Source organism: Lissotriton vulgaris, chromosome 3_2 (genome assembly GCF_964263255.1).
Source record: "Lissotriton vulgaris chromosome 3_2, aLisVul1.2, whole genome shotgun sequence".
In the NCBI taxonomy this organism is placed as follows: domain Eukaryota; kingdom Metazoa; phylum Chordata; class Amphibia; order Caudata; family Salamandridae; genus Lissotriton; species Lissotriton vulgaris.
The window spans coordinates 255,122,927-255,144,779 of NC_141690.1; the positions used below are offsets into that span (position 1 = coordinate 255,122,927).

A 21,853-nucleotide genomic window follows, 5' to 3' on the forward strand; every position below is an offset into this window, starting at 1 on the left:
CGCAACCGAGGCTGGGGGGGCGTCACTCGCAACCGAGGCTGGGGGGGGGCGTCACTCGCAATCGAGGCTGGGGGGGCGTCACTCGCAATCGAGGCTGGGGGGCGTCACTCGCAATCGAGGCTGGGGGGGGGGCGTCACTCGCAACCGAGGCTGGGGGGGGGGCGTCACTCGCAGCCGAGGCTGGGGGGGGCGTCACTCACAGCCGAGGCAGGGGGGCGTCACTCACAGCCGAGGCAGGGGGGCGTCACTCACAGCCGAGGCAGGGGGGCGTCACTCACAGCCGAGGCAGGGGGGCGTCACTCACAGCCGAGGCAGGGGGGCGTCACTCACAGCCGAGGCAGGGGGGGCGTCACTCACAGCCGAGGCAGGGGGGGTGTCACTCACAGCCGAGGCAGGGGGGCGTCACTCACAGCCGAGGCAGGGGGGGCGTCACTCACAGCCGAGGCAGGGGGGGCGTCACTCACAGCCGAGGCAGGGGGGGCGTCACTCACAGCCGAGGCAGGGGGGCGTCACTCACAACCGAGGCAGGGGGCGTCACTCACAACAGAGGCAGGGGGCGTCACTCACAACTGAGGCAGGCTGGATGGGGGACATTACTCACAACCGAGGCAGGGGGGTGTCAATCACAGCCGAGGCTGGGGGGCATGTCGCTCGCAGCCGAGGCTGTGGGGGTGCCAACCACAGCCGAGGCTGGGGGGCGCGTCGCTCGCAGCCGAGGCTGGGGGGCGTCACTCACAGCCGAGGGCTACTACTACCAAGTTGGGGCAACCTATGTTGGCCATCAGAGATAAGCGAGCCCCCAAAACCGGTGGTAAAAGCTAAGAACCTGGGGGTGTGGTTGGATCACAAAGTCTGCCTCATCCAACACACGAATGCAACGGTTTCAGCCAGTCACTTCTTAATTAAACAAGCATTTGCAATGCAATAGGTCTCGCAGCATTAAAGTTTGAGTTTTTGGCATTGTATATGACAATGGGTTGCATTAAATTTTTAGCAAAGTCTGTATTGGTGTTACTAATAGCAGAAGGATTGGGCCAATCAGTATTATACGTTAATATGGTTTCAAAAGAATGTCTTTGTTGAGGAGATTTGGAAATCAGGTGAGTTTCCCTTGAAGAGGGTAGGACCGGATAGTGGTGGGTAAGGGTGAGGCCCTCAATAAATGGTCGGAAGTCCTCTTTCCCTGCTTTGTTTTTGTGCTTGTGTTTGTGGCCCCTGAGATGCTATATTCTTTTGGATGATGTCACTGAGGTTCAAGACCCTAAAGAGTGAGGCAAAAATCTAACATCTGTTGATGTACCAAAGTCTAAGAATGTACCATTGAAGTATGGGTGGTGAGCAGAGATGGAGGCTCAGGAGACCAGGCTGAGGGCAGTTGTATCTGAAGGGGAAAGGGACGTCAGGACAGAACTTTCCATGGAGAGAGGCTGGGGTGGGAGCAGAAGCAGGGGGTTTTGAGGATTTGATCGACTCTTCTGCCTGTGCCTTGGGTGTTTCCCAGTTTGCTCAAGCCTGTATTAGCTTTGCCAATTGCCTTTGGTGGGGCTGCAAAGCATTGAGATGCTGCCCACAATCATCAAAATAAAAATGTATAACAAAATGCCCACACAATGGCTGTGCAGTTATTCCACTGTCAAAAGCATGCATCAGAATGTATGCGCACTTCGCTGACATTACATAGGTGTGTTTTGCTCCAGTTTTCTTTTTTTTCCAATTCAGTTTGGAAGACGGCAAATAGAAAAATAAATATTTTTTAGCACAAAAGCTCCAATTAAAATAAATAAATAAAAAAGCTGGTGTGAGGTAGAGCGGTCGTAATGTAGGAGCGGGTGGGAAACGGAAACAAGTCAGCCCAGCACCATGTGACTCTGGGCAATAAATTGCGTAATATTCCTGACGGCCCCCAACGCCGGGATGCCTCCGGGTAACTGTTCGTGCTTTACAAATACAGGATTTACAACCCCCCTTGACTGTCTTCAGCTTGGGGACAGGGGAGAAGGGAAAAGTATGTAAAAGGAAGATGTGGAAAGACCGCGAAGAGAAGGTTAGGTGTGGTAAGGGGCAAAGAGAAGGTGGGGTGAGGGGAAAGTAGAACAGAAAAGGGAGAACACTGAAGGAGCAGAAAGGTGGAACACGGATACAAGCACTGTGGAGAGAGAGGAAAAAAACAAACGAGAAACCACACAAACACGGGAGGAGCACATGAGACAGGAGGCATAGAGAAAGAAGAGGTTGAAATGGAGAAGAAGAGAAGACAACTGGGCAAAGAATGGGATGAGAGGAAGAGCGTGACTGAGTGACGCTGTGTGCACACGCCTAGGTGCCTTGAAGCGAGCAGCAGCGCAGTGCCTGGTGACTCTCCTTGATGGCGGCAGTGTGTTTGTAAGCTGGCAGGGCACACTGCACTTAATTACTACCTCTAGGCGCGGTCTAGTGTGTGTTGCGGCTTCCAATGCACACTGAGGTAGTGACGCTTTGTGCAGCGCCGAGAGTGCATCTGCCATTACTGCAAGGCGCTGTCCATACCACGGGGCCTGCGTGAGGGTGCTACGAAGGCAGAACTGTCACTGATGTCAGCACAGCGCTCTCTGCTGCTGCCAGGCACTTTATCGCACATGACCTCCACTCTGCTTCTCTCCAAAAGTCATCCTCTGTAAATTAGATGCCCCGCCCACATGCATTAGACACCCCCAAAAAGTAAGTCACGTAGAACTTGCCGCTCCCTTACCGTGTAGTACGACAAGAGACCCGCGTTGTAATCCAGCACGAACCAGCGGTACTGCCAACTTTTCATAACGTTCGTCCATTTGCTTAGCGGACCTTCCATGATAGACGCCATATTGGGACAGAATAACAACACCACCAGCGACGTCACGTGGCACGTTTTCTGTCGGGCGAAGTGATGACGTGATGACGTGGACTGTGGCGCGCGAGGAGAGGGGATGCATAAACTGGTGTCCTGCGCAGCTTGTGCACGAGATGAGGGGAAAGACCGGACTGGCGGTAAGTGGGATGGGGGGCGGTGCGCTTGTGTGTGCGAGCGTGTGTGTGTGTGCAACGGAGGAGCGTGTGTGTGTGTGCGCGACGGGGGTCTCTGTATGTGTGCGTGCGTGGATGTGTGCTTGTGTGTGTGTCTGTGTGTGCGCATGCGTGCAGAGGGTGCCTGTGTATGTATGCTTCCCAGGAGACAGACACGGCGAGCGCGTTCGCGCGCGCGCGGCCGGCGGAAAAGGCAAAGCGCGCGACCCAGACTGTCTCCTGGGAAGCATGCTCCCTGACATAAGATCTCGGCGAGTACAGCGCTGACGCGCTGTATCGCTACGAGACCTAAAAAGGAAGGAAGATCCTTCCCTACCTTCCGGTAGACACAAAAAAAAACGGTAGTGACATCCTTAATCCAGTCAAAACTGGACTACTGTAATGGACTTCTGGGAAATGTACAGAAACAATGTTTGAAAAAACTGCAAAGTGTACAAAATTCTGCGGCACGGCTACTATCTAACATCCCTAGGTACAACTCGATCACTGCTGAAATTCGTAAACTGCACTGGCTCCCAGTGGAGCAACGGATTAGGGCTTTTTACAGATGCGCGGCTAGTAGTGCCATTTAGGCAACTTTATCCGTGGGGACAGTTCTGATTGAGTTAGGACTCCCACTGCATTGGCAGCAACATGGGCACTATGGATACAGGGCCAGTTGGCCAGGGAGACTGCGAGGTTTGTAGGGCACCAGGCCCTTGTACGTATATGTGGTACTAGGAATTGTTTTTCATGTAATATGATTTCCGCACACTGTTCTGAATACCTCTACAAGTGGTCTTAAGATGACGAGGTTGTTGTGCATATTTAGATTTTGCTAGTCAGATTTTGCTCCACCCTAACGTTAGTGATTCTCAGGAGCTTAGGGTCCAGTAGTAGTCTGTTGAGATCATGGACGTACTATGCGGTTGGTGCCGAATGTGGTTCTGTTAACCGGCTGGTGTTAAATACAGTGTTCACCAATGGTTACTGGGTGCTCGTTTATATTCTGTTCTACTTCAACTATAATTGCTTTGTGAAGGTTCTGAAAGTGGTCAAGTTGGTCCTATCATATGTAAACAATTCCCTCGTAAATATTATCTAGTGCCAGGTGGCATCATGTATTCCTAGATGAAGGGCCAAACAAATAACCACCTCAATTTCCGGACGGCACATTAGTTCTGATATCTTCACCCAACGTCTGAAATATGTGCCCCTTTTTGCACTTTTATTTCTCCTCACAACCGCTTTCCCAGTAACACCCTTCCAATATCCCCCCTACCCTCCTCCGCCTCACTTTCCCAACATGACCACAACTCGAGTGAAGGCTGGAAGTAATTGCTACAAAATCTATTATCCTCCCAACCAAACGAAAGCTGCAATAAAACGTTTGAATTATAACACTATTGAACGTTTCCCGGATTGCCTCTTTGATGATCAATTTTACAATGGTCGCTTTGGAAGGCTCAAAAACGATTTAATCTTCTTCGCTCATGACACCCCCTCTTGGTCCACCAGCTTATACAATTCCCTTAACGTCACTTCCTCCTCCTCTATCCCTCATGGGAAACAACTAAAAATTTCCCCCTCTGCGTGTCTCAAGGGCTACCTCACTATCTCACTCTATAACAATGGTACTGTCATGATCCAAGGCAAAGACACCTGTCTCTCGCTCGTTGACCACCTCTTCCCCTCCCTACTCCCCTCTGCGACCGGGTTTTCCCCTGACTCTCCTTCTAGCTCCACCCATTACTCCCTCTCTCCTCCCCCGACCCCCCTACACTCCAATTGGCTGCACTCTTGAGAAGCACAGGTCGGCCCTCCTCCCTCCCCCTCCCCTATGTCCTCCTCTCCTATTCCTGCCCCCTCACAGTATGCCCCCCCGCATCACTTCAGCCTTACCTATAGCTAATACGTTCCTCGTCCATTCTGCACCATCCCGGTACTCCAATCTCTTCTCCTCCCCCATATTCCTTCCTGTCACTCCCCTTTTTAGTCCACCTCTCCTCTAACCTTCTCTCCCAGTTAACTTTCCCTATGCTCCCCTTATTCCTCCCTCCCCCCTCTTTTCTACCCCCTCCTCCCCTCGTTATTTAACCCGATTTCTCCAAAACCCACTGCATCTCTCTCCTCCCTCCCACTCCTCCAGCAATGCTGTACCACTCCCTTTACCCCCTTGGTAACCCTTTCCATTTCCCTTCCTCGGGCCCAGCAGAGCCACTTCCTTTCCTCAACTTCCCTTTCTCTCGACCCCCCTCACTCTACCAGATGCCCGTTCCCTCACAGCCACCTCTCCTAGCTGACAGGACCTCTACAACCACCTCGCCTCTTTTCCTCCCAAACCTCCTACATTCCCATGACTCCACACAGTCCTCCTCTCTCCTTCCACCTTACCGCCTTGTTCCGCACCCATCTCCTCCTAAATATATCCTGAATTCCTCTCCCTATTGCAACGCCAACAAAGACAACTCTCCCTTCACCTCTGATTCACCAACTCCCGCTCTCAACCTCCACCTCTCCCCACTCTTGAACCCCATACCCCAACTCACCTCCTGTCCCCCAACCTCTCCCTGCTTTTCACCACCAATTCCACCCCCTCCTGTTTCCTTCGAGCCACCCAACCTTCCGTGCTCTGCCTTACTCTCTCTGGAAAATAAGCTAGGCTCTTTTATCACCTCCATCTCCCATCTTGTAGCTGCCATTTCACTTTTAAGCTCCAAGATTCCCACCTTTCCATGCACCTCTACTCCTTCCCAACTTCCCACGAGATGCACCCCGCCCACTCACCCCAATACAGCCAAGCTCAACCTGTTGTCCGCAAACTTCGTTAACTCACACAAGCCCTTGAACGCCACCCTTCTTCAACCTGCATCCCTTAGTAACCCTACTATCTACACTATTCCGACAATCTCCTCTGTCAGAACCAGGCATCCACCTCCCTCCCGAGCACCCCCGCATAAGTACAATATCCCGATCACCCTTCAGAGCCCAAGTGCCCCCGTCACCAAAACAGTCTTGACAGAGCTGCGCTGTCTGCTCCACAACTGCAGATCTGCAGTAAAACACAAACTTGAAATCTCTGATACCATCACCTCTCACAATATTGACATGCGCTTCATCACAGAGACCTGGTTCAACGATACCTCTCACTCTATGTTTGATCTCCTATTACTCACAGGCTATTCTATATTTAGGAATGACAGAACTGACAACATTGGGGGAGGTGTTGCAGTCATCTTTAGAAACTCCCTTCAACTTAAGGCTTCTCCTATCAGCTCCTTCCACACCTTTGAATGCCTTTCTCTTGAGCTTCAATTGCACCACCGCTCACCCCTCAGATTCCATGTCATTTACCACCCGCCTGGTAGTGGCCCTTCATTTATGGAGAAACACGCTGACTTCATCAGCGACCAATATTCGCGAAGTGACAATCAGACCTTCGTGGTGACTTCAATCTCCACTGGGGCGTACCGCATGACTCTTCGGCGAACTCGCTGGCCACCCTCCTCTCTGCAAACGATCTTATCCAACACTGCACAGAATCAACACACTCTAAAGGCTCAATCCTGGACCTTGTTATTTCTAAAGCAGGCATGCTCTCTATCACTACCCCTATTCATGTAGACTGGTCCGACCACCTCCTCATCCCATTCTCTCTTCACCTATCACACTCTGTAACCCTTGGTCAACCTAAGAGGGCTACCTCCTGGTTCCGTGATGCAAAAAATATTGATGTTCGACCCCTCTGTGAATCAGCTTTGTTATCACTTCCAAGGCTAGACCCGAACCTAGATGTTGACAAACTCACCTCCCAATGCCTCACAGTCCTTGCAGCAGAAATAAATAACGTCGCTCCACTTAAAAGCAAAAAGATAAGGCCCACTACCTCAGCTCCATGGTTCAACAAATCCCTCCATGAAGAAAGGAAGCAGCTAAGACTCCTGGAGAAACAATGGAGGCAAGTGCCCTCCACAGATAATTTGGCCATGCTTCGCTCAGCAAGATCCAAGTACCACAAGCACATCTTCCTTGGGAAAGCATCGCACTTCAAAACCCTTCTTGACTCAGCCAAAAATAGACCCAAAAAACTATTCGATCTCATCAAGATTCCTAACTGCTCCCCCCCCCAACCTCCAAGTTGGAGGATTCTACAAAGCAAGCAGCGGATTTAGCTATATTCTTCGATGAAAAAGTGAACTCACTTGTAGATCAGGTCGCTCATCCTATCCCTCCAGAGGAGCGCAAATCATCGCCCATTTGGCAGAACATTGACCCCATCTCTGAAGATGACCTCCTCAAGTGCATCTGCGAAACAAAGCCCTCCAACCATTCTCTGGACCCCATCCCCAGTGCCATCGCCATTGACTTCTACACCCATTCCCTTTCGTATTGGACCACTCTGGTCAACCTCTCCCTCTGTCAAGGCTCCCTTCCTGTCTCCTTCAAAACTGGGCAGGTCACCCCTCTGCTTAAAAACCCCACTGCTGATGCGAAAGACCTCAACAACTTCCGCCCCATCACTAATCTACCCTTTCTTGCGAAGATCACAGAAAGATGTGTAGCGAAATAACTCTCTCGTCATATCAAGGACAATGATCTTCTTGACAATTGTCAGTCCAGCTTCATCCAAAACTGCAGCACTGAAACAGCCCTACTCCAAGTGGTTGATGACGCGCTGAGGATACTCGATTCGGGGGGGTCCGGTCTTCTAATTCTCCTTGACCTTTCTGCCGCCTTTGACACGGTCAATCACAACACCCTCCTCAACACTCTTCAACAGAGAATGGGCTTGGAGGGCACTGTAATTAAATGGTTTGCCTCCATCCTCTCAGATAGATCCCAAATGATCAAAATAGAGAACAGTCTTTCATCTCCTGTGGCGGTAGGTCAAGGTGTTCCTCAAGGCTCTATACTTGCAACCACTTTGTTCAATCTCTATTTCGAACCACTGGGAAATCTCCTAAGTAAATCCGGGACCCACTATCATCTCTATGCAGATGACACTCAAATCTACCTCAAGGTCGCCTCCACTCACGATCTCTCCATCCTAAGCTCCACTCTCGACTCCATTCAAAACTGGATGTCAACTCATCAACTGATTCTGAATCCCTCCAAAACTGAATTCCTCCTCCTCTCCTCCTCACTCTCTCCTCCCCCGGTTCAATCATGGATGGATCAGATGAATCTACTTAACAATAAACCCATCATTGTTGACAGCGCAAAATCCCTTGGTGTCATACTCGACAAAAAACTCAATCTAGTCTCCCACATCAATTCCATTGCAAAGTCTGCTCGATACCAATTGCGCCTTCTTTGGGGAATTCGTCGCTTTTCCCCGGAGCAGGACCTTAAAACCCTGGTGCAATCGCAGGTCCTCCCCAGACTGGACTACTGCAATTCTCTTTATTACTGGCCTCCCCAAATCCCACTTGTCCCCCCTTAGATCTGTTCTCCATTCAGCAGCTCTTTCATTTATGGGGCCAAAAGAAGAGACCACATCACACCAATGTTATCCACCCTCCGCTGGCTTCCCATCGAGGCTAGAGCTATCTACAAGACTGCCTGTATCACCCACAAAGCCTTGCACTCCTCATCCCCTCGCTACCTGGCGAACAAGCTGAAACTCTCTGGAGGCTCTAGACGAGGGGTCTTCAATCTGTGGGGCGCGAGGAGTTGTGGAAAGGGGGTCGCGCCCTCCCGTCGCACTTCTGCCTGGTTTCGGAATCCAAAACATTTACTCTTTGTTTTGGATTCCGAACAGTGCATCTCAAGGAGCTCTCTGATTGGAGGACATTCACGACTGACTGTCCTCCAATCAGAGAAACTGCACAATGCACACCAGGAAATGCCATGAACTACGCGGGCCATAAATATGCACCTGTGGCGTGCATTGTACCTGCTGCCTTGCACTTCTGCTCCCTTTCCTGGACTTCCTCGTTTTTTCACTTTTTTTAAAAGAAGTCATTCACTTTATGTTTGAATGACATGCATTTAGGCGTAGCGGGAATCAAGAGAGAAATAAGAAAAATTTTCACTCATCAGCTTGGCAGGTTAATTGACCTGCTCTCAAAAAAGAACCACTTTTAATGTGGGACAATATTAAAAGCAATTTGAAGTCGATGTCACTGGCATTATTGCATAATTCATGTCTGAACCCCTGTGTTCGGTCATTAAAAACGAATTATATTTCTGTAACCGAATCAGATGTGTCCAGGGGTCGAGGGGGCGTTACTGGGCCATGGTCTGTGTACTTCATCATTCAACCTCAAACGGTGGTCCACACAAGCAGAATTTATGATCTTTGAAATAACACTCCTTCGTTAAAATGGATTCATTTTAATCTTTATTAATGTTGTATATAATCTTTATCCCTAGCTAGGAGAAGGGGTCGTTGTCACTCCCCTCCTCGTGCTCTCTTTCTCTGCGCCCATTTCTCTCCAAATCTCGCTCTACCATTCTCCCTCTTCCGGTTTCAATTTACCACTCCACCCATGTCTCCCAATCTCTCTCTCCTCTCCCTCCCTCCCTCTCTGACTTTTCCCTATTCCTTGTCTCGTCATCTCTCTCTCCCCTCTTTCTGTCTCTCTCACCTTACCCCTGCCCATGTCTTCATCTCACTCTCGCCCTTTCTCCATCTCTTTCTTACCCACCCACCCTTGTTGCGCAATATCTCTCTCCCTATTTATCTTAAATCTTACCCCAATGTATGACGTTACAACGCATAAATTAACAACACATGACTTTACAACACAGTTTTTACATCGCAACATCCTTTACAACGCACTCCATTACATCGCATGACACTACATCGCATTTTTAGAAACTACCTTTACAACGCATTCCATTACATCACATTATACCTTTACAATGCATACCATTACAACGCATACCATTACACTGCATTTAAGGTAAGTATTGGATAGTATCGGGGTAAACATTACTATTCTAATTCCAGGGGGTGCAAGAGTAGTGTAGTTTTGGATAGTGTAGGGGTACTATACGTTGTAATGGTATGCGTTTTAATGCCTGCGTTGTAGTGACATGCGATGTAGTGTCATGCGATGTAGTGTCATGCGATGTAGTGTCATGCGATGTAATGCCTGCATTGTAGAAACATGCGTTGTAAAGGATGTTGCGATGTAATGACTGCGTGGTAAGTGTAGTGCGATGTAATGGTTCCGTTGTAAAGGATGTTTCTCATCTTCCCCACCTGTGGTCTTATTTCTCTCCCCTGTTTCTCTCTCTTGCTCCCTCGTCTTATACCTTCACACAAGTCACCCCATCCTTCTCGCTCTCCTCGCCCACTTACCTTGTCTCATCTCTCTCTCTCCCTTCTTTTACTCTCACCTTACCCACTCACCTTGTCTCTTCATCTCTTGCTCCCTTCTCGCTTACTTTACCCACTCACCTTGTCTCTTCATCTCTCTTGCTCCCTTCTCTCATGCTCTCTCACCTTACCCACTCACGTTGTCTCTTCATCTCTCTCGCTCCCTTCTCTCTTGCGCTCTCTCCTTACCCACTCACGTTGTCTCTTCATCTCTCTTGCTCCCTTCTCTCATGCTCTCTCACCTTACCCACTCACGTTGTCTCTTCATCTCTCTCGCTCCATTCTCTCTTGCTCTCTCGCCTTACCTATCCACCTATGTTGCCCTATCGCACTCTCTGTCCTTAAAATCTCGTTTCTTCACATCTGTATCTCTATTTCTCCCACCTGTGTTTTACTTCTCACACACCCATCTCCGTCTTTTGTTTCTCTCTCTGCCGCCCTATCTGTCGCTCCATCTGTCCATCTGTCTCTTGTTTCTCCCTGTATGGTAGCATAACATAGCACAGTGTAACATAACAAATTTTAGTTCTCTGTAAAGTTCTGTGTATATTTTATTTCTATATAAAGCACTCAAATACCTACTGGTGAAGCAACACTATAGAGAAATACTGTAAATAAATGTTATTGTTATACCATAGGTTACTAGAGCTATGGACTATACCATTTCTCACTGAAAGGCAGTATTTCTCACCATGTGTTCCCATACCTCGCGTGTCACGCAGTTTGGTGCTTACTTTCCTCCATGTTAAAGAACAGTAGATGTTTAAGCACCCCGGCTAATGTGCTGCATATCTAAATACATATAAGGCCCCAAAGGCGAGACCGCTTGCATTGCAAATGCTTGTTTTTAACCCCTCAGAGACACACACACACATGAAGGATGTGCAGTTCCTTAAGGATTCAAAGACTTGCAAATGTGTAAATAATTTTGAAAAGTGGGTTGGGGCTTATTTATTGGAGAATATTTGTGCAAATGAAGAGAGTTAAAAACATATTTACCAGGGGTTTGGTAAAAGGTCAAAAGGGTTGCAAAAAATATTTGCCTTCACTATCGTTTTTTGACTAGCATGTGTTGTTGAGCCAAATTTAAACTCAACATTTACCTTCTACATTCATATTACTTCCCTTCTCAGCGAATGTTTATTTTCAATCTTAGCACAATTATTTCACTTGTCTCCTTCAAAAACAAATCTATTAACTTTGACCTCCTGTGCACCATGCTAGGCCCTACACACTATGTAAGTGACAATGTTGAAAATGGATTCTGCCTTAGTATGCAGAGGTGAATGGCATCTGTTTACCTGCCTTTGTTCTGTAAATGGTGGCACTGTCACATTATTACAATTTCCTGGACATGCAACTCGCTGGAAAATTAGCAATTCTGATAAATTACCTTTGGCTGGTGTCCTTTGTTAAACTTTATTCTTAGCTCATCCGAGGCATCCTGTCCCCCTACATCACCAACCTGACCAAGCAGCTGTGGAGGGGCCCAATATGCCAGTCCTGTTTAGTGGGCAGCCTCCTGTAAACTCTCGCCATCAGTTACTTTGATTAGTGGTGGCAATTGAGTGGGTGATTCTCTTTTGCTGGGGAGTGCCTGTTCTTTACCAAGGATTGTTTTTCCAAACCCTACTTTCTCAGCTGCTGTTTCGAGAGGTTTTCTTACTTGGGGTTGCACCCTAGTAACATCAAGTTAATGTATCCAGATAATAAGGTCACCTGGGATGGGGTGATTAGTGGCTGTATTTATTGGTAGCTGCAGCCTAGGGTAGACACCGCTCCACCCTGTTTCAAAACAATGCAAAAATACATCCACAAATTGACAGTCTCTCTGAAGAAATACAGGTACACCCATCACATTAGTTCAGAAATGTGTTATCACGCATTGTCAAATTATGTTTTGTTTAGGAAAAATAAAGTACTGTTGTGCATTTTTGGGCAATTCTTTTTGGAGACATTTTGTTTGAACTGTGTAGTAAGCGTGTGACTCCGAACTACTACAATCAACCACAAACCTTTTGTTTGCTAAACACTGTTTAATAATATTTCTCCTCTGTAAAAATGATTTACCATCAGAACTTGGGGCATTTGTGGCTGTCGGTGATGAGGAGTACCAAGTTCTCGAAAGAAAAAAAATAAGGAGGGGGTCCCTACGGCTGGAAATTTTGACAGGGGGGGTCTCGGCATCCAAAAGTTTGAAGACCTCTGCTCTAGACCTTCACGTAATGCGGAAAATCTCCTGCTCGAACCTCCCACTTTCAAGAAGGAAAGATCGATGGCCCAATCCTTTTCAGGCAACGCAGTGAGAATATGGAACTCACTTCCGCCTCAGCTCCGGACCACCACCTCCTCCCAGGTCTTCAAAACGGACCTCAAAGTTCTCTTTCTCCAAAGACACCGCCAAAATTAATTCACGCCCTCTCTATTATCTGAAGGAAGACCTCCCATTACTGAAAACTCTATTCTCCTTGACTATGAAAGTGCCTTCCCAGTGTGTTCTTGTGGTTTGAGAGTGCCATTTATTGTAGTATTATCCTTGTACCTGTGTTTGGTACTCTTTTGTAACATGCACACGCCACTTTTCTCTTGTAACACACTGTTTGATACCTCTCGCATTTTGTTTGCTTTTGATACTTGCCCAAGTGCCACCATTGCCTACGTAACGTTTGTTCTTGAGCCTCAGTGTCTAGCATATATTGCAGTATATTACCTCTAATTGCACTTTGTTTTCTCTTGTAACCTGCACACTTGTCACTCTCTCCTCCTATATTGCGCTGTTTGCTACCTCATGTATTTTGTTTGCTCACAATTGTCACTTTTACCTCATGTAACTTATCTTCTGCTTTTGTAATTTGTTCATTTGTAATTTTCTGTTCCTTTTGTGAAGCGCTCTGACGCCTTCGGATAAAGTCTGCGCTATATAAAAACGCATAAATAAATAAATAAATAAATAAATAAATAAAAAAAGGCTCTCTCTAGCTTACAAAGCCCTGAGCCAAAAAGGCCCGGTCTTTCTGCAGAATCTGTTCACCTGGTACGAGCCTACCAGACATCTTCGTTCCTCCGGTACTAAACTTAATCCGCACCTTACAATGGGGCGGCCGCAGATTCTACTTCTATACCACCAAGCTCTGGAATTCTCTCCCATTTGAGCTTAGGAGCGCCCCTACCCTCACCTCCTTCAGGTAAGGCCTGAAAACCTGGCTGTTTCAGAACTAGTCCACAGCGCCAAGACACCTGCGGGTATACATGCGCTTTATAAATCAATATAACAGAAGCATAACGGGGGAGGAGGGGGTGCGGCTGCGTCACTCAGAGGCAGGGGGGGCGTCACTCACAGCCGAGGCTGGGGGGGCGTCACTCACAGCCGAAGCTGGGAGGGGCGTCACTCACAGCCGAGGCAGGTGTAAAGTTGGGCCTCAGGCCCACATGGCTACGAAATGACTGACGCAGACACAGGACATGTAGTTCTCTATAACTGGCCTCAAGCACGTGCACTCGGGCCCTTTTATTCACCAGGGTCACGTCACTCGTGGCACCCGTGATGGATGGGTGTGGGGTGCAGTGTGCCCAGCCCTCGAGGGAGTGGCTGGAATACCAACTTCCAGCGGGACACTAGAACTTGTCTCGCAGGATACTACGCTTGTGTATGAGTCTAGAGCAAACCCGAGACTGTAGCAATGCACAGCTAGAAGGGCACTAAGGCCTATTTATCTATAAACAAAGATATTATTCACACAATTGATCAAAGCTTCTTTTACTCAGAAATGCCTCAAAAAATTTCAAAAAATGTTTCCAATTAAGGACAATGTGATATACAAGTCAATTCAATTGTAGATACATATCACAAACTAATCAATGTCTCCGTTTTGGAAAAGTACATTTCACTTTTTAGTACATTAAACATTTATCCACAACCCAATGCATTTCGGGTTCATTTCAGAACCCTTCATCAGGGGAAATCATAAGTATAAATTTCCACATTTTGGGTATGAACTCCTCGGAGCCAGTCAGAAAGCGAATCTACAACAGAAAAATTAGTTATCAAAACTCAGTTGCAAATCAGATGAAATATAGCAGTCTTAATAAAGATAAGCAAAAACATTGTGTACAGTGATATACAGTTGTAATGGATGCTACTGTGGGTTTTCAATACCACAAAACGACAAAAATACCAAGAGAGATGTAAAGGAGTTACTTGAAAAAAAGAAGAAATACTAGAAAAAAGATGTCTCCATTGTGAAGATAAGAGAATTACAGAGACAGACAAAGTATCCCCAAATGCTAAAGTGACTTATTTCCCAAAGTGTCTGAATCTACTCAGTGCCACACAGATGAAAGTAAATGCGAGCGACATACCTCGTGATCAGGGTCGGCGCTAGGCATGGGCAACATGGGCAGCCGCCCAGGGCCTCGCGCTCAGGTGAGAGGCAGGGGGCCCCCCTGCTCCACCAGGGCCCCCTCCCCACACATTACAATAAACATCAGAGATGTCTGGTGTCCAACCGCGTGGTGGCATTCCCTAGGGGTGCAGGGGTGGGGGGGTGGGACAAACAGAGTGGGGAAGTCACAGCGGCAGGGCCATCAATTAGGGCTCAGAGTGTCAGGGGCGAGGCAACACCTCTCTTAAGTACCAGCCATTCCTGTCTGCATTTTGTTGCTAGGTGACAGAAGGCCCCTTTGTTTCCAGGACCAGCCTGACACAGGTTAGGAGCAGTGGGTGAGGGGAGGAGGGAGCAGCCGGAGAAACCGGTGCTGGGGCAGTGTTTTAAGAAAGGCCTTGTTACTGCTTCAGGCCCGGGGGAGGGGGCCCCCTTTCCCTGGGCCTCAAAGCACTAGAGCAAGCTGCAAGGTCCAGGTGTGGGGCCCCCTTTCCCTGGGCCTCTAAGCACTATAGAAATCTGCAAGGTCAGGGTGTGGGGGCCCCCTTCCCAGCGCCTTGTAGCCACTACTCCCTCTTTATTTTCCTTTCCTTTATTTGTTCCCCTGTGAAATGAATCCAAAAAAGAAAAACTTTTTTGCTGGAAAGGTCATTGTTGTGCCTTGTGTTATCTCCTTGCCTGCTGCTCAGCCAGTATGAATGTGATGTCTGTGTGGAATGTTGAATGCTGGATGACAGAGTGAGTAGAATGTTAGTGTGCCTGGTGTGGATGTGGAATGACAGTTGATGAGAGAGGGCTGAGCAGTGACCATCCTGTTCCTGGTGGGGTTTTCCTCCTGTTCATCTTACTTGAAATAAAGAGCTTCAAGAAACTACCTGACCATCCATCCTTTCATTCACTACATTTTGGCGACGTTTGGAGAACTGACAGCGTGCAACATACTATTTACAAGCGAATTAAGGTACCTTCAAGCAATACAAATCTAAGGAGAAGAATTCAAGGTAAAGGACTTTTACATTTCTAAACTTTTGTTATGCTGCCTGGCACTTCGAAACCCCACCAGTGACCCCGAAATCGGTCGCCCTAAACTCTCATAAGTGCCAGATCTAGCTCAAGGTCACAAACCCAATGAGAATTGTTTGACCTTTAAATTAAAAGTACTGTTAAGAAGAATGCCTAACAAGTAAATTTCTGAAGGATAAATTAAAGTCAAGTACTGTTATGACACTCGTTTACTTGCTACCAAGAAAAAGGGAAAAACGAGTGCTTTTCATTTTAAATATTCAGATGTGAAGAAGTTTGAGAGGAAGAAATTTTTAAAACAGTGTCCAAAATACAGTTTGCTGCAAAGAGGAAAAACGAGTCATTTCTATTGAAAAACGGGTGATTTTCATTAACATTCAATCGTGTGGAAGTCTGTAGTTAATCTGGTAAGATTAGATGAGCCATCTTACTTTCCAACTGCCAACTGCCTTGATCTTTCACACGGAGAGCTCCTTCCACGGTGAAGCCATCCTGCTTATGATGACGTATGAGAATCTTTGCCTGCGTCTGGTCGTGAGGGGTGCGTGTAACGTCATGACAATCTTTGCCAGCCATCTTGGTGTTCGTCTCCATGGCAACACGATACAATGCTACGCCACCCATCTTGTAGACGGAGCCCATGTTGCGTCACTCCTGACTAACGCGGCTGTAAAGCGCGTTCTTCTGACGCTCTGCCCGCGCTGGAATTTCACAGGTCACAGGCCATCCACATTTCAGCACGTCTTCACGCTTCCATTACAAGCTCCCCGTTTCCATTCCAAGCTTGCTCGGACAGCGCGAGGTAAAACAAGAGAACATACACATTTGGGACATGGTGAGAGAAGCGCAAGCGTTACTATAAGAAGTCTCGAATATTGCCGGTTTCTGTCACGCTGAGCACAGTGATTTCCTTTTGATCGTGGGCCTCTCGGATCTTGAGGTGTCGCAGGGAAGCACAGACGTGGCAAATTCTTCCTTTAGAATGGAACAATAATGTCAGTGAAATGGTTATTCTATGACTCCGCTGGAATGTATGTTCTTCGTGCTGTTTCTTTAGTTGTGGGATGCTTTAGTTATGGTCTTACTGCCATCTTCTGGATTTAATTGGTACTCTACTTGTCATTGTTTCATGTAGCTCATATTTATACATGGAGCTCATATTCTTCACTACTTATATGTTATGTTTTAGAAATTTCAGCAATTTAGATAAGACTGTTAGGTTTTAGTGACTGGTACAGTTATATAATTAAGACTGTAATGTTTTATTATTTATACAGCATTTCATTTTGGTCTGCTTTGCGTGAAGTTTTCCATGCTGCAATTTCTGTTAGTAAAATTGCAGTGATGTTTAAATAATTTATACAGCAATTTATGTAGGTGTTGTATTTAAAGTAATTCATACTGCAATCTAGTAGGTCTGCTGTTCTACATTTATGATTATTTATACAGTTACTTAGTAAGTCTGTATGTTTTGATGATTTATACAGCTATTCAAATTAGTCTGTATTGAGTTTATGCTTCATACAGTAATTTAAATAAGTCCGTATTACGTTTATGCTTCATACAGTAATTTAAATAAGTCCGTATTACGTCTAATGCTTCATACAGTAATTCTAGTAGGTATTACTTTCAATGCCTTATACAGCAATTCAAATAAGTCTGTTTTACGTTCAATGCTTCTTACAGCAATTTAAGTAAGTCTGTGTTACTTTCTATGCTTGGTACAGCTATTCGAGTGAATCTGTATTACTTTCTATGCTTTATACAGTAGTAAGTCTGTATTACCTTTATGATTTAATTGATTGTTGTTACTTACATGGTACGAATTTAGTGGTGCAAATTTAGGTTCATGATTGGGTACTTCTTGTATTTGCTGGTACTTTAAGTTTAGAGGTTATTTTCTCCAGTAGGGTTGTTCAGAGCTGGTCTCTATACATATTCAGTGCGGGGTGTGCGCGCGCCCTCTCCACTGTTTTTACCCTATGTAACCTTTATACTTAGCATCAGCTTTACCTTTTATTTATCCGTACTCACTTTTATTGTGCTGTGCCTACGCTGCAGTGGTTATTCCATACATTATTGTGCTGTGCCTACGCTGCAGTGGTTATTCTATACATTTTTGTATTATTGCATTTTACTATTTTTATGTTCCCAAGGGAAGGGGATGTGTTTAGCTATATTTGCTTAGTCTATTTCCTTAGTTTCCCTTTGCACCCTTTCCTTGCTTAGCTATATTTGCTTAGTCTATTTTCTCAGTTTCCCTTTGCACCCTTTCCTTTCTCTTATCTTTGATATTCTGGTCTTATTTTGTAAATACATATATATTGCAAGTTTTATCTTTTGCTTCCTTTTATATTGCTATGTATTATATTATTGTGTTTTATTTCCATTGAAGAAAAGGGGATATGTTGTGCCTTGTGTTATCTCCTTGCCTGCTGCTCAGCCAGTATGAATGTGATGTCTGTGTGGAATGTTGAATGCAGGATGACAGAGTGAGTAGAATGTTAGTGTGCCTGGTGTGGATGTGGAATGACAGTTGATGAGAGAGGGCTGAGCAGTGACCATCCTGTTCCTGGTGGGGTTTTCCTCCTGTTCATCTTACTTGAAATAAAGAGCTTCAAGAAACTACCTGACCATCCATCCTTTCATTCACTACAGTCATCTTTTGTGTGACATTTCTCACTTCCAAAGTGCAGCCTTGAGAAAGAGAGAAATAAAAAATTCAAACGTAAAAAATAACTAAAGCAAGACAGAGTGGGTCGAAAAGGGGCCAGATTGATTTTATTCACACCTAAATCACATTAGTGCCACTACACCGAGTTTACCAGTGAAGCTCTACTTTTGTTTTCTTGTCTTTCTCTAAACAGCATTGTTTTCCCCAGGTGGGGAAGTGCACCATTTCTGGATGTACTGCAATACCTCCTTGATGGGCGGACTGGAAAATAAAGTGCATACCACTGCTCTGTATTCACAAATGTGGTCTTTTTAAACCATATTGCTTTTGTTTTGTAAGGATATATTCAATGGGCATTGAAGCAGGTCCGTTCCGGCCCTGTAGTCATGGCCTTAACTTTTCATACAAAAGCACTCATTCATTTCTGAATAAGTGCTAAAGCGTCAAGGTAACCATGTTGTTCCTGCTTATATTTCACATGCTTTAATTAATCTTACATTCCTTATGAGTGTTTGCTTTTTCCAGAATGTTGTCACTTTTTTTTTAGGCAGCATATTGCTCTTGTCTAGTGCGTAATTTGAAATGAGTCGCCTCTAGGTGTTAGTAGCGGGGCACAATTATGTTGTAGTTGAAGGCAGTGCGAGTTTCTCTCAGTGGGGTAGTATGGTGTTCAGTGGAGAGAAGATGTGGCACTATGGTCAGAGCTGCCGAATTTGGAACTGGGGAGACAGGTTCAGCCTTCATGACCAGTCCACCAGACCAATCTCCCTGAGGGAGCACATTTCCATGCTAGACCTTGCAAGGACCCACACGACCTTAGAAGCCCTGGTGTCTTGGCACCAGCAGGTGAACCCTAGCAGTGGCAAGTGTGGGTTAACCTTGAAGGCCTGTCTACCACAATCCCTATTGAAGCCCACTGCAAGTCTTTTGGGGAGGCCTACGAAGCAGCACACCCTAGAGCAACAGTGACTCTGTCATTGAGGTCACAGGACCCTTGAGCAGGGAGGCTCTAGGGCGGTGCAAACGGTGAGATCGCATTGAGCGCTGACTTTGGGTCATGTTTGCGAATATATTATCTTTCTAAAAGCACTTGCTGCCTCCTTCCTGGTCTCCAGGAATTTTCGGCAACAACAAAAATGTCATGAAACTCCGGTGATCAATAATATACATCTTTGTGAGACCTGCACCTAGCTTTTCCATCTAATGAGACAAATGTAATCCATTTAACAGTTTTAAAATATATGGACTTATTTCATTTGTATATTTATCTTTTTGTCCAGGTTACTAATATCCATGTTAGGTCTCTTCAGGGATGCCAAATAAGATCAATAGTCCTGCGATGTCACTTTCTATGATGTCACTTCTTGTGAGGTTACAAAGGTCGGCTCCTTCACTAGGGCAGATGAGCGACACCCCACTACTTTCTCGCAAAAGCAGAAACGCAAAATGCTAAAATGTCCATTTTATGTTTCTGCTTCTAGCACTGCGAGAAAGCAGAAGTGTTTCGTTGGGGGCGGGCGGGTCTGTTTTAGGACAGAAGAGGATTGCCTTGCCAACTGCTAAGGGCGCTGACTGTTCGGCCAATCCAGTCATGCGCACTCTGGCCTTCCTCTATGGGGAAAATGGCCTCCCCATAGGCGCCTGGCTGGTCGGCCTCCTGATCAATCACAACGCTGCCATTGCAGCAATATGATTGGCTTAGGAGAGGGGAGGGAGGCTGCCTGCTTCTTGTTCTCCACCCCCCACTTCCGAACTCCAGCGAGATCCTCCACCCGCGAGTCATGCCGGCTGCGACTGGAAGATATATGCAAGTTAGAGGGGCCTCACATCTTCTCTTTCGCCCGGGGCCCCAGGAGTTCTAGGACCGGCCCTGCTCGTGATGTCCAGAGAAGGACCCGAGGTCAGTAGCGTAAACTTCAATTTACAATGCTTCTTCCTATTCAAGTTAACGAGGTACTGTTATCTAGCCGTCCTTTATCTAATCAGTAGAAGTAATGCTGTTATCACAACTATAATAACTGGCACTATACTCACACCAATGCCTCAGTTAAGGTCCCAGGTTGTGTCAAAAACACTCGATACTCGTAATCACCCACTTGGATTCTCTATTCCAAAGACAATGTTTGTAATAAACATGATATTCAAAAGTAAATATCATGGTATGTCATAAGTCTAAAGCGATTATAGGAGAATGATAGAGGTCCCCGTACCTTTCTCGTGAAGTATATTGCACGAATGGGTTAGCTGCTCCTCGTCAGTAACCCGAGGCAAGTGGCGTTCAATCTCAAAACCTAATCTAAACAGAGATACGGCGCGCCGCCCTGTTCAGCAACATCAAAAACGGACTCCAGATGACCTATCCAAGATGGCGCTCCCTTGAACGCAGGATACTACAGCAGGCTGGCTGGGGACGTTACTAGCCGAGGGGAGCACCCACACCGGCCGCCTCGGGGGGCGATGGGGATTGTAGTTTTTTCAGGCGCCATACAATGTGAAGTTGGTGGAGGGGAGTGAAGCCTCCCAGCACAAATCAATGAAGAGGGCTGAATGAAAACACATTCATGTGCACAAGGAGTGATTAATGTTCCTGTTATTGTGAATGTTATTAATGTGAAAATAGGGCACTAGCCACAAGTGGTAAGCAGGGGTGGTGGAGGGGGTGCATGGCAGCGGGAACAGCATCAGATATCTGATAAGGTCTCCCCTCCTACCTCCTACCCTCTGCTCCTACTCCACTTGTAATTCACTCTAAAGAGAGTCATCACCCCGCAGCCCACCCATCATTCTGGGACCCCGGCTCCCTCACACACTCACCGGAGTCGGACGAGCGAGAGGCTAGGAGCGGTGCTGCGCACAGGCACAGCCCGAGCTGGAGGTAGGCGCTGGGGTGCATGCCGAGGGTCACACAATGAGGAGCAGTAGGCGCTGTCACGTTTTCCCAATCCCGGGGAGTGGTGTCGGAAGGGTTAAAAGCCTTCATGCAAGGAGGGACTCGAGGTGAGATGCTGCCTCCCACTACAAAACGTCATGAAGCGTGAGCCTTACAAGGTATGAAAACGGATATATGGGCGGGGCGGGGCGGTCTTGTTACTAATATTGTTATTGTTATTAAAGTCTTGTTATTATTATGTTTCGCCTGACCTAAGGACGCGCCCCTTTCCTCCTTATTTGGAATTTGCCCCGCGCCTGCTCCGATGGACTGACAACTGATCGGGTGCTTATGATAGAAGGCGCTAAATAAATGCAATTTTTAGACAGCAGTGTGCATTCTACAATGCGGCTGTTTATGTTGATTTGCACTTTTATTATTCCAAAAAGCATTACTGGCACAGGCCTTTACATTCACCCACCTCTACTGCTAACACCACAGTTGCCAAGTTTTTCCTATGTCTTGTTCAGGGCACAAGTCCTATGCAAACATTTGGAATG

General features: G+C 46.7%; 1 protein-coding gene across 1 annotated transcript in view; it reads right to left on the reverse strand.

Moving 5' to 3' along the window:
* LOC147725615 (uncharacterized) overlaps nucleotides 1–21,317 on the reverse strand; it is a 152,909-nt gene extending 131,592 nt beyond the window's left edge. Inside the window, exons 1-2 of the mRNA XM_086964470.1 lie at nucleotides 21,239–21,317; nucleotides 20,635–20,745 (exon numbers count right to left, since the gene is read on the reverse strand). Of these exons, the coding sequence (XP_086820596.1) occupies nucleotides 20,635–20,745; nucleotides 21,239–21,317 (190 nt within the window). The remainder of the gene's footprint in view (nucleotides 1–20,634; nucleotides 20,746–21,238) is intronic.
* Nucleotides 21,318–21,853: the final 536 nt, after the last annotated feature.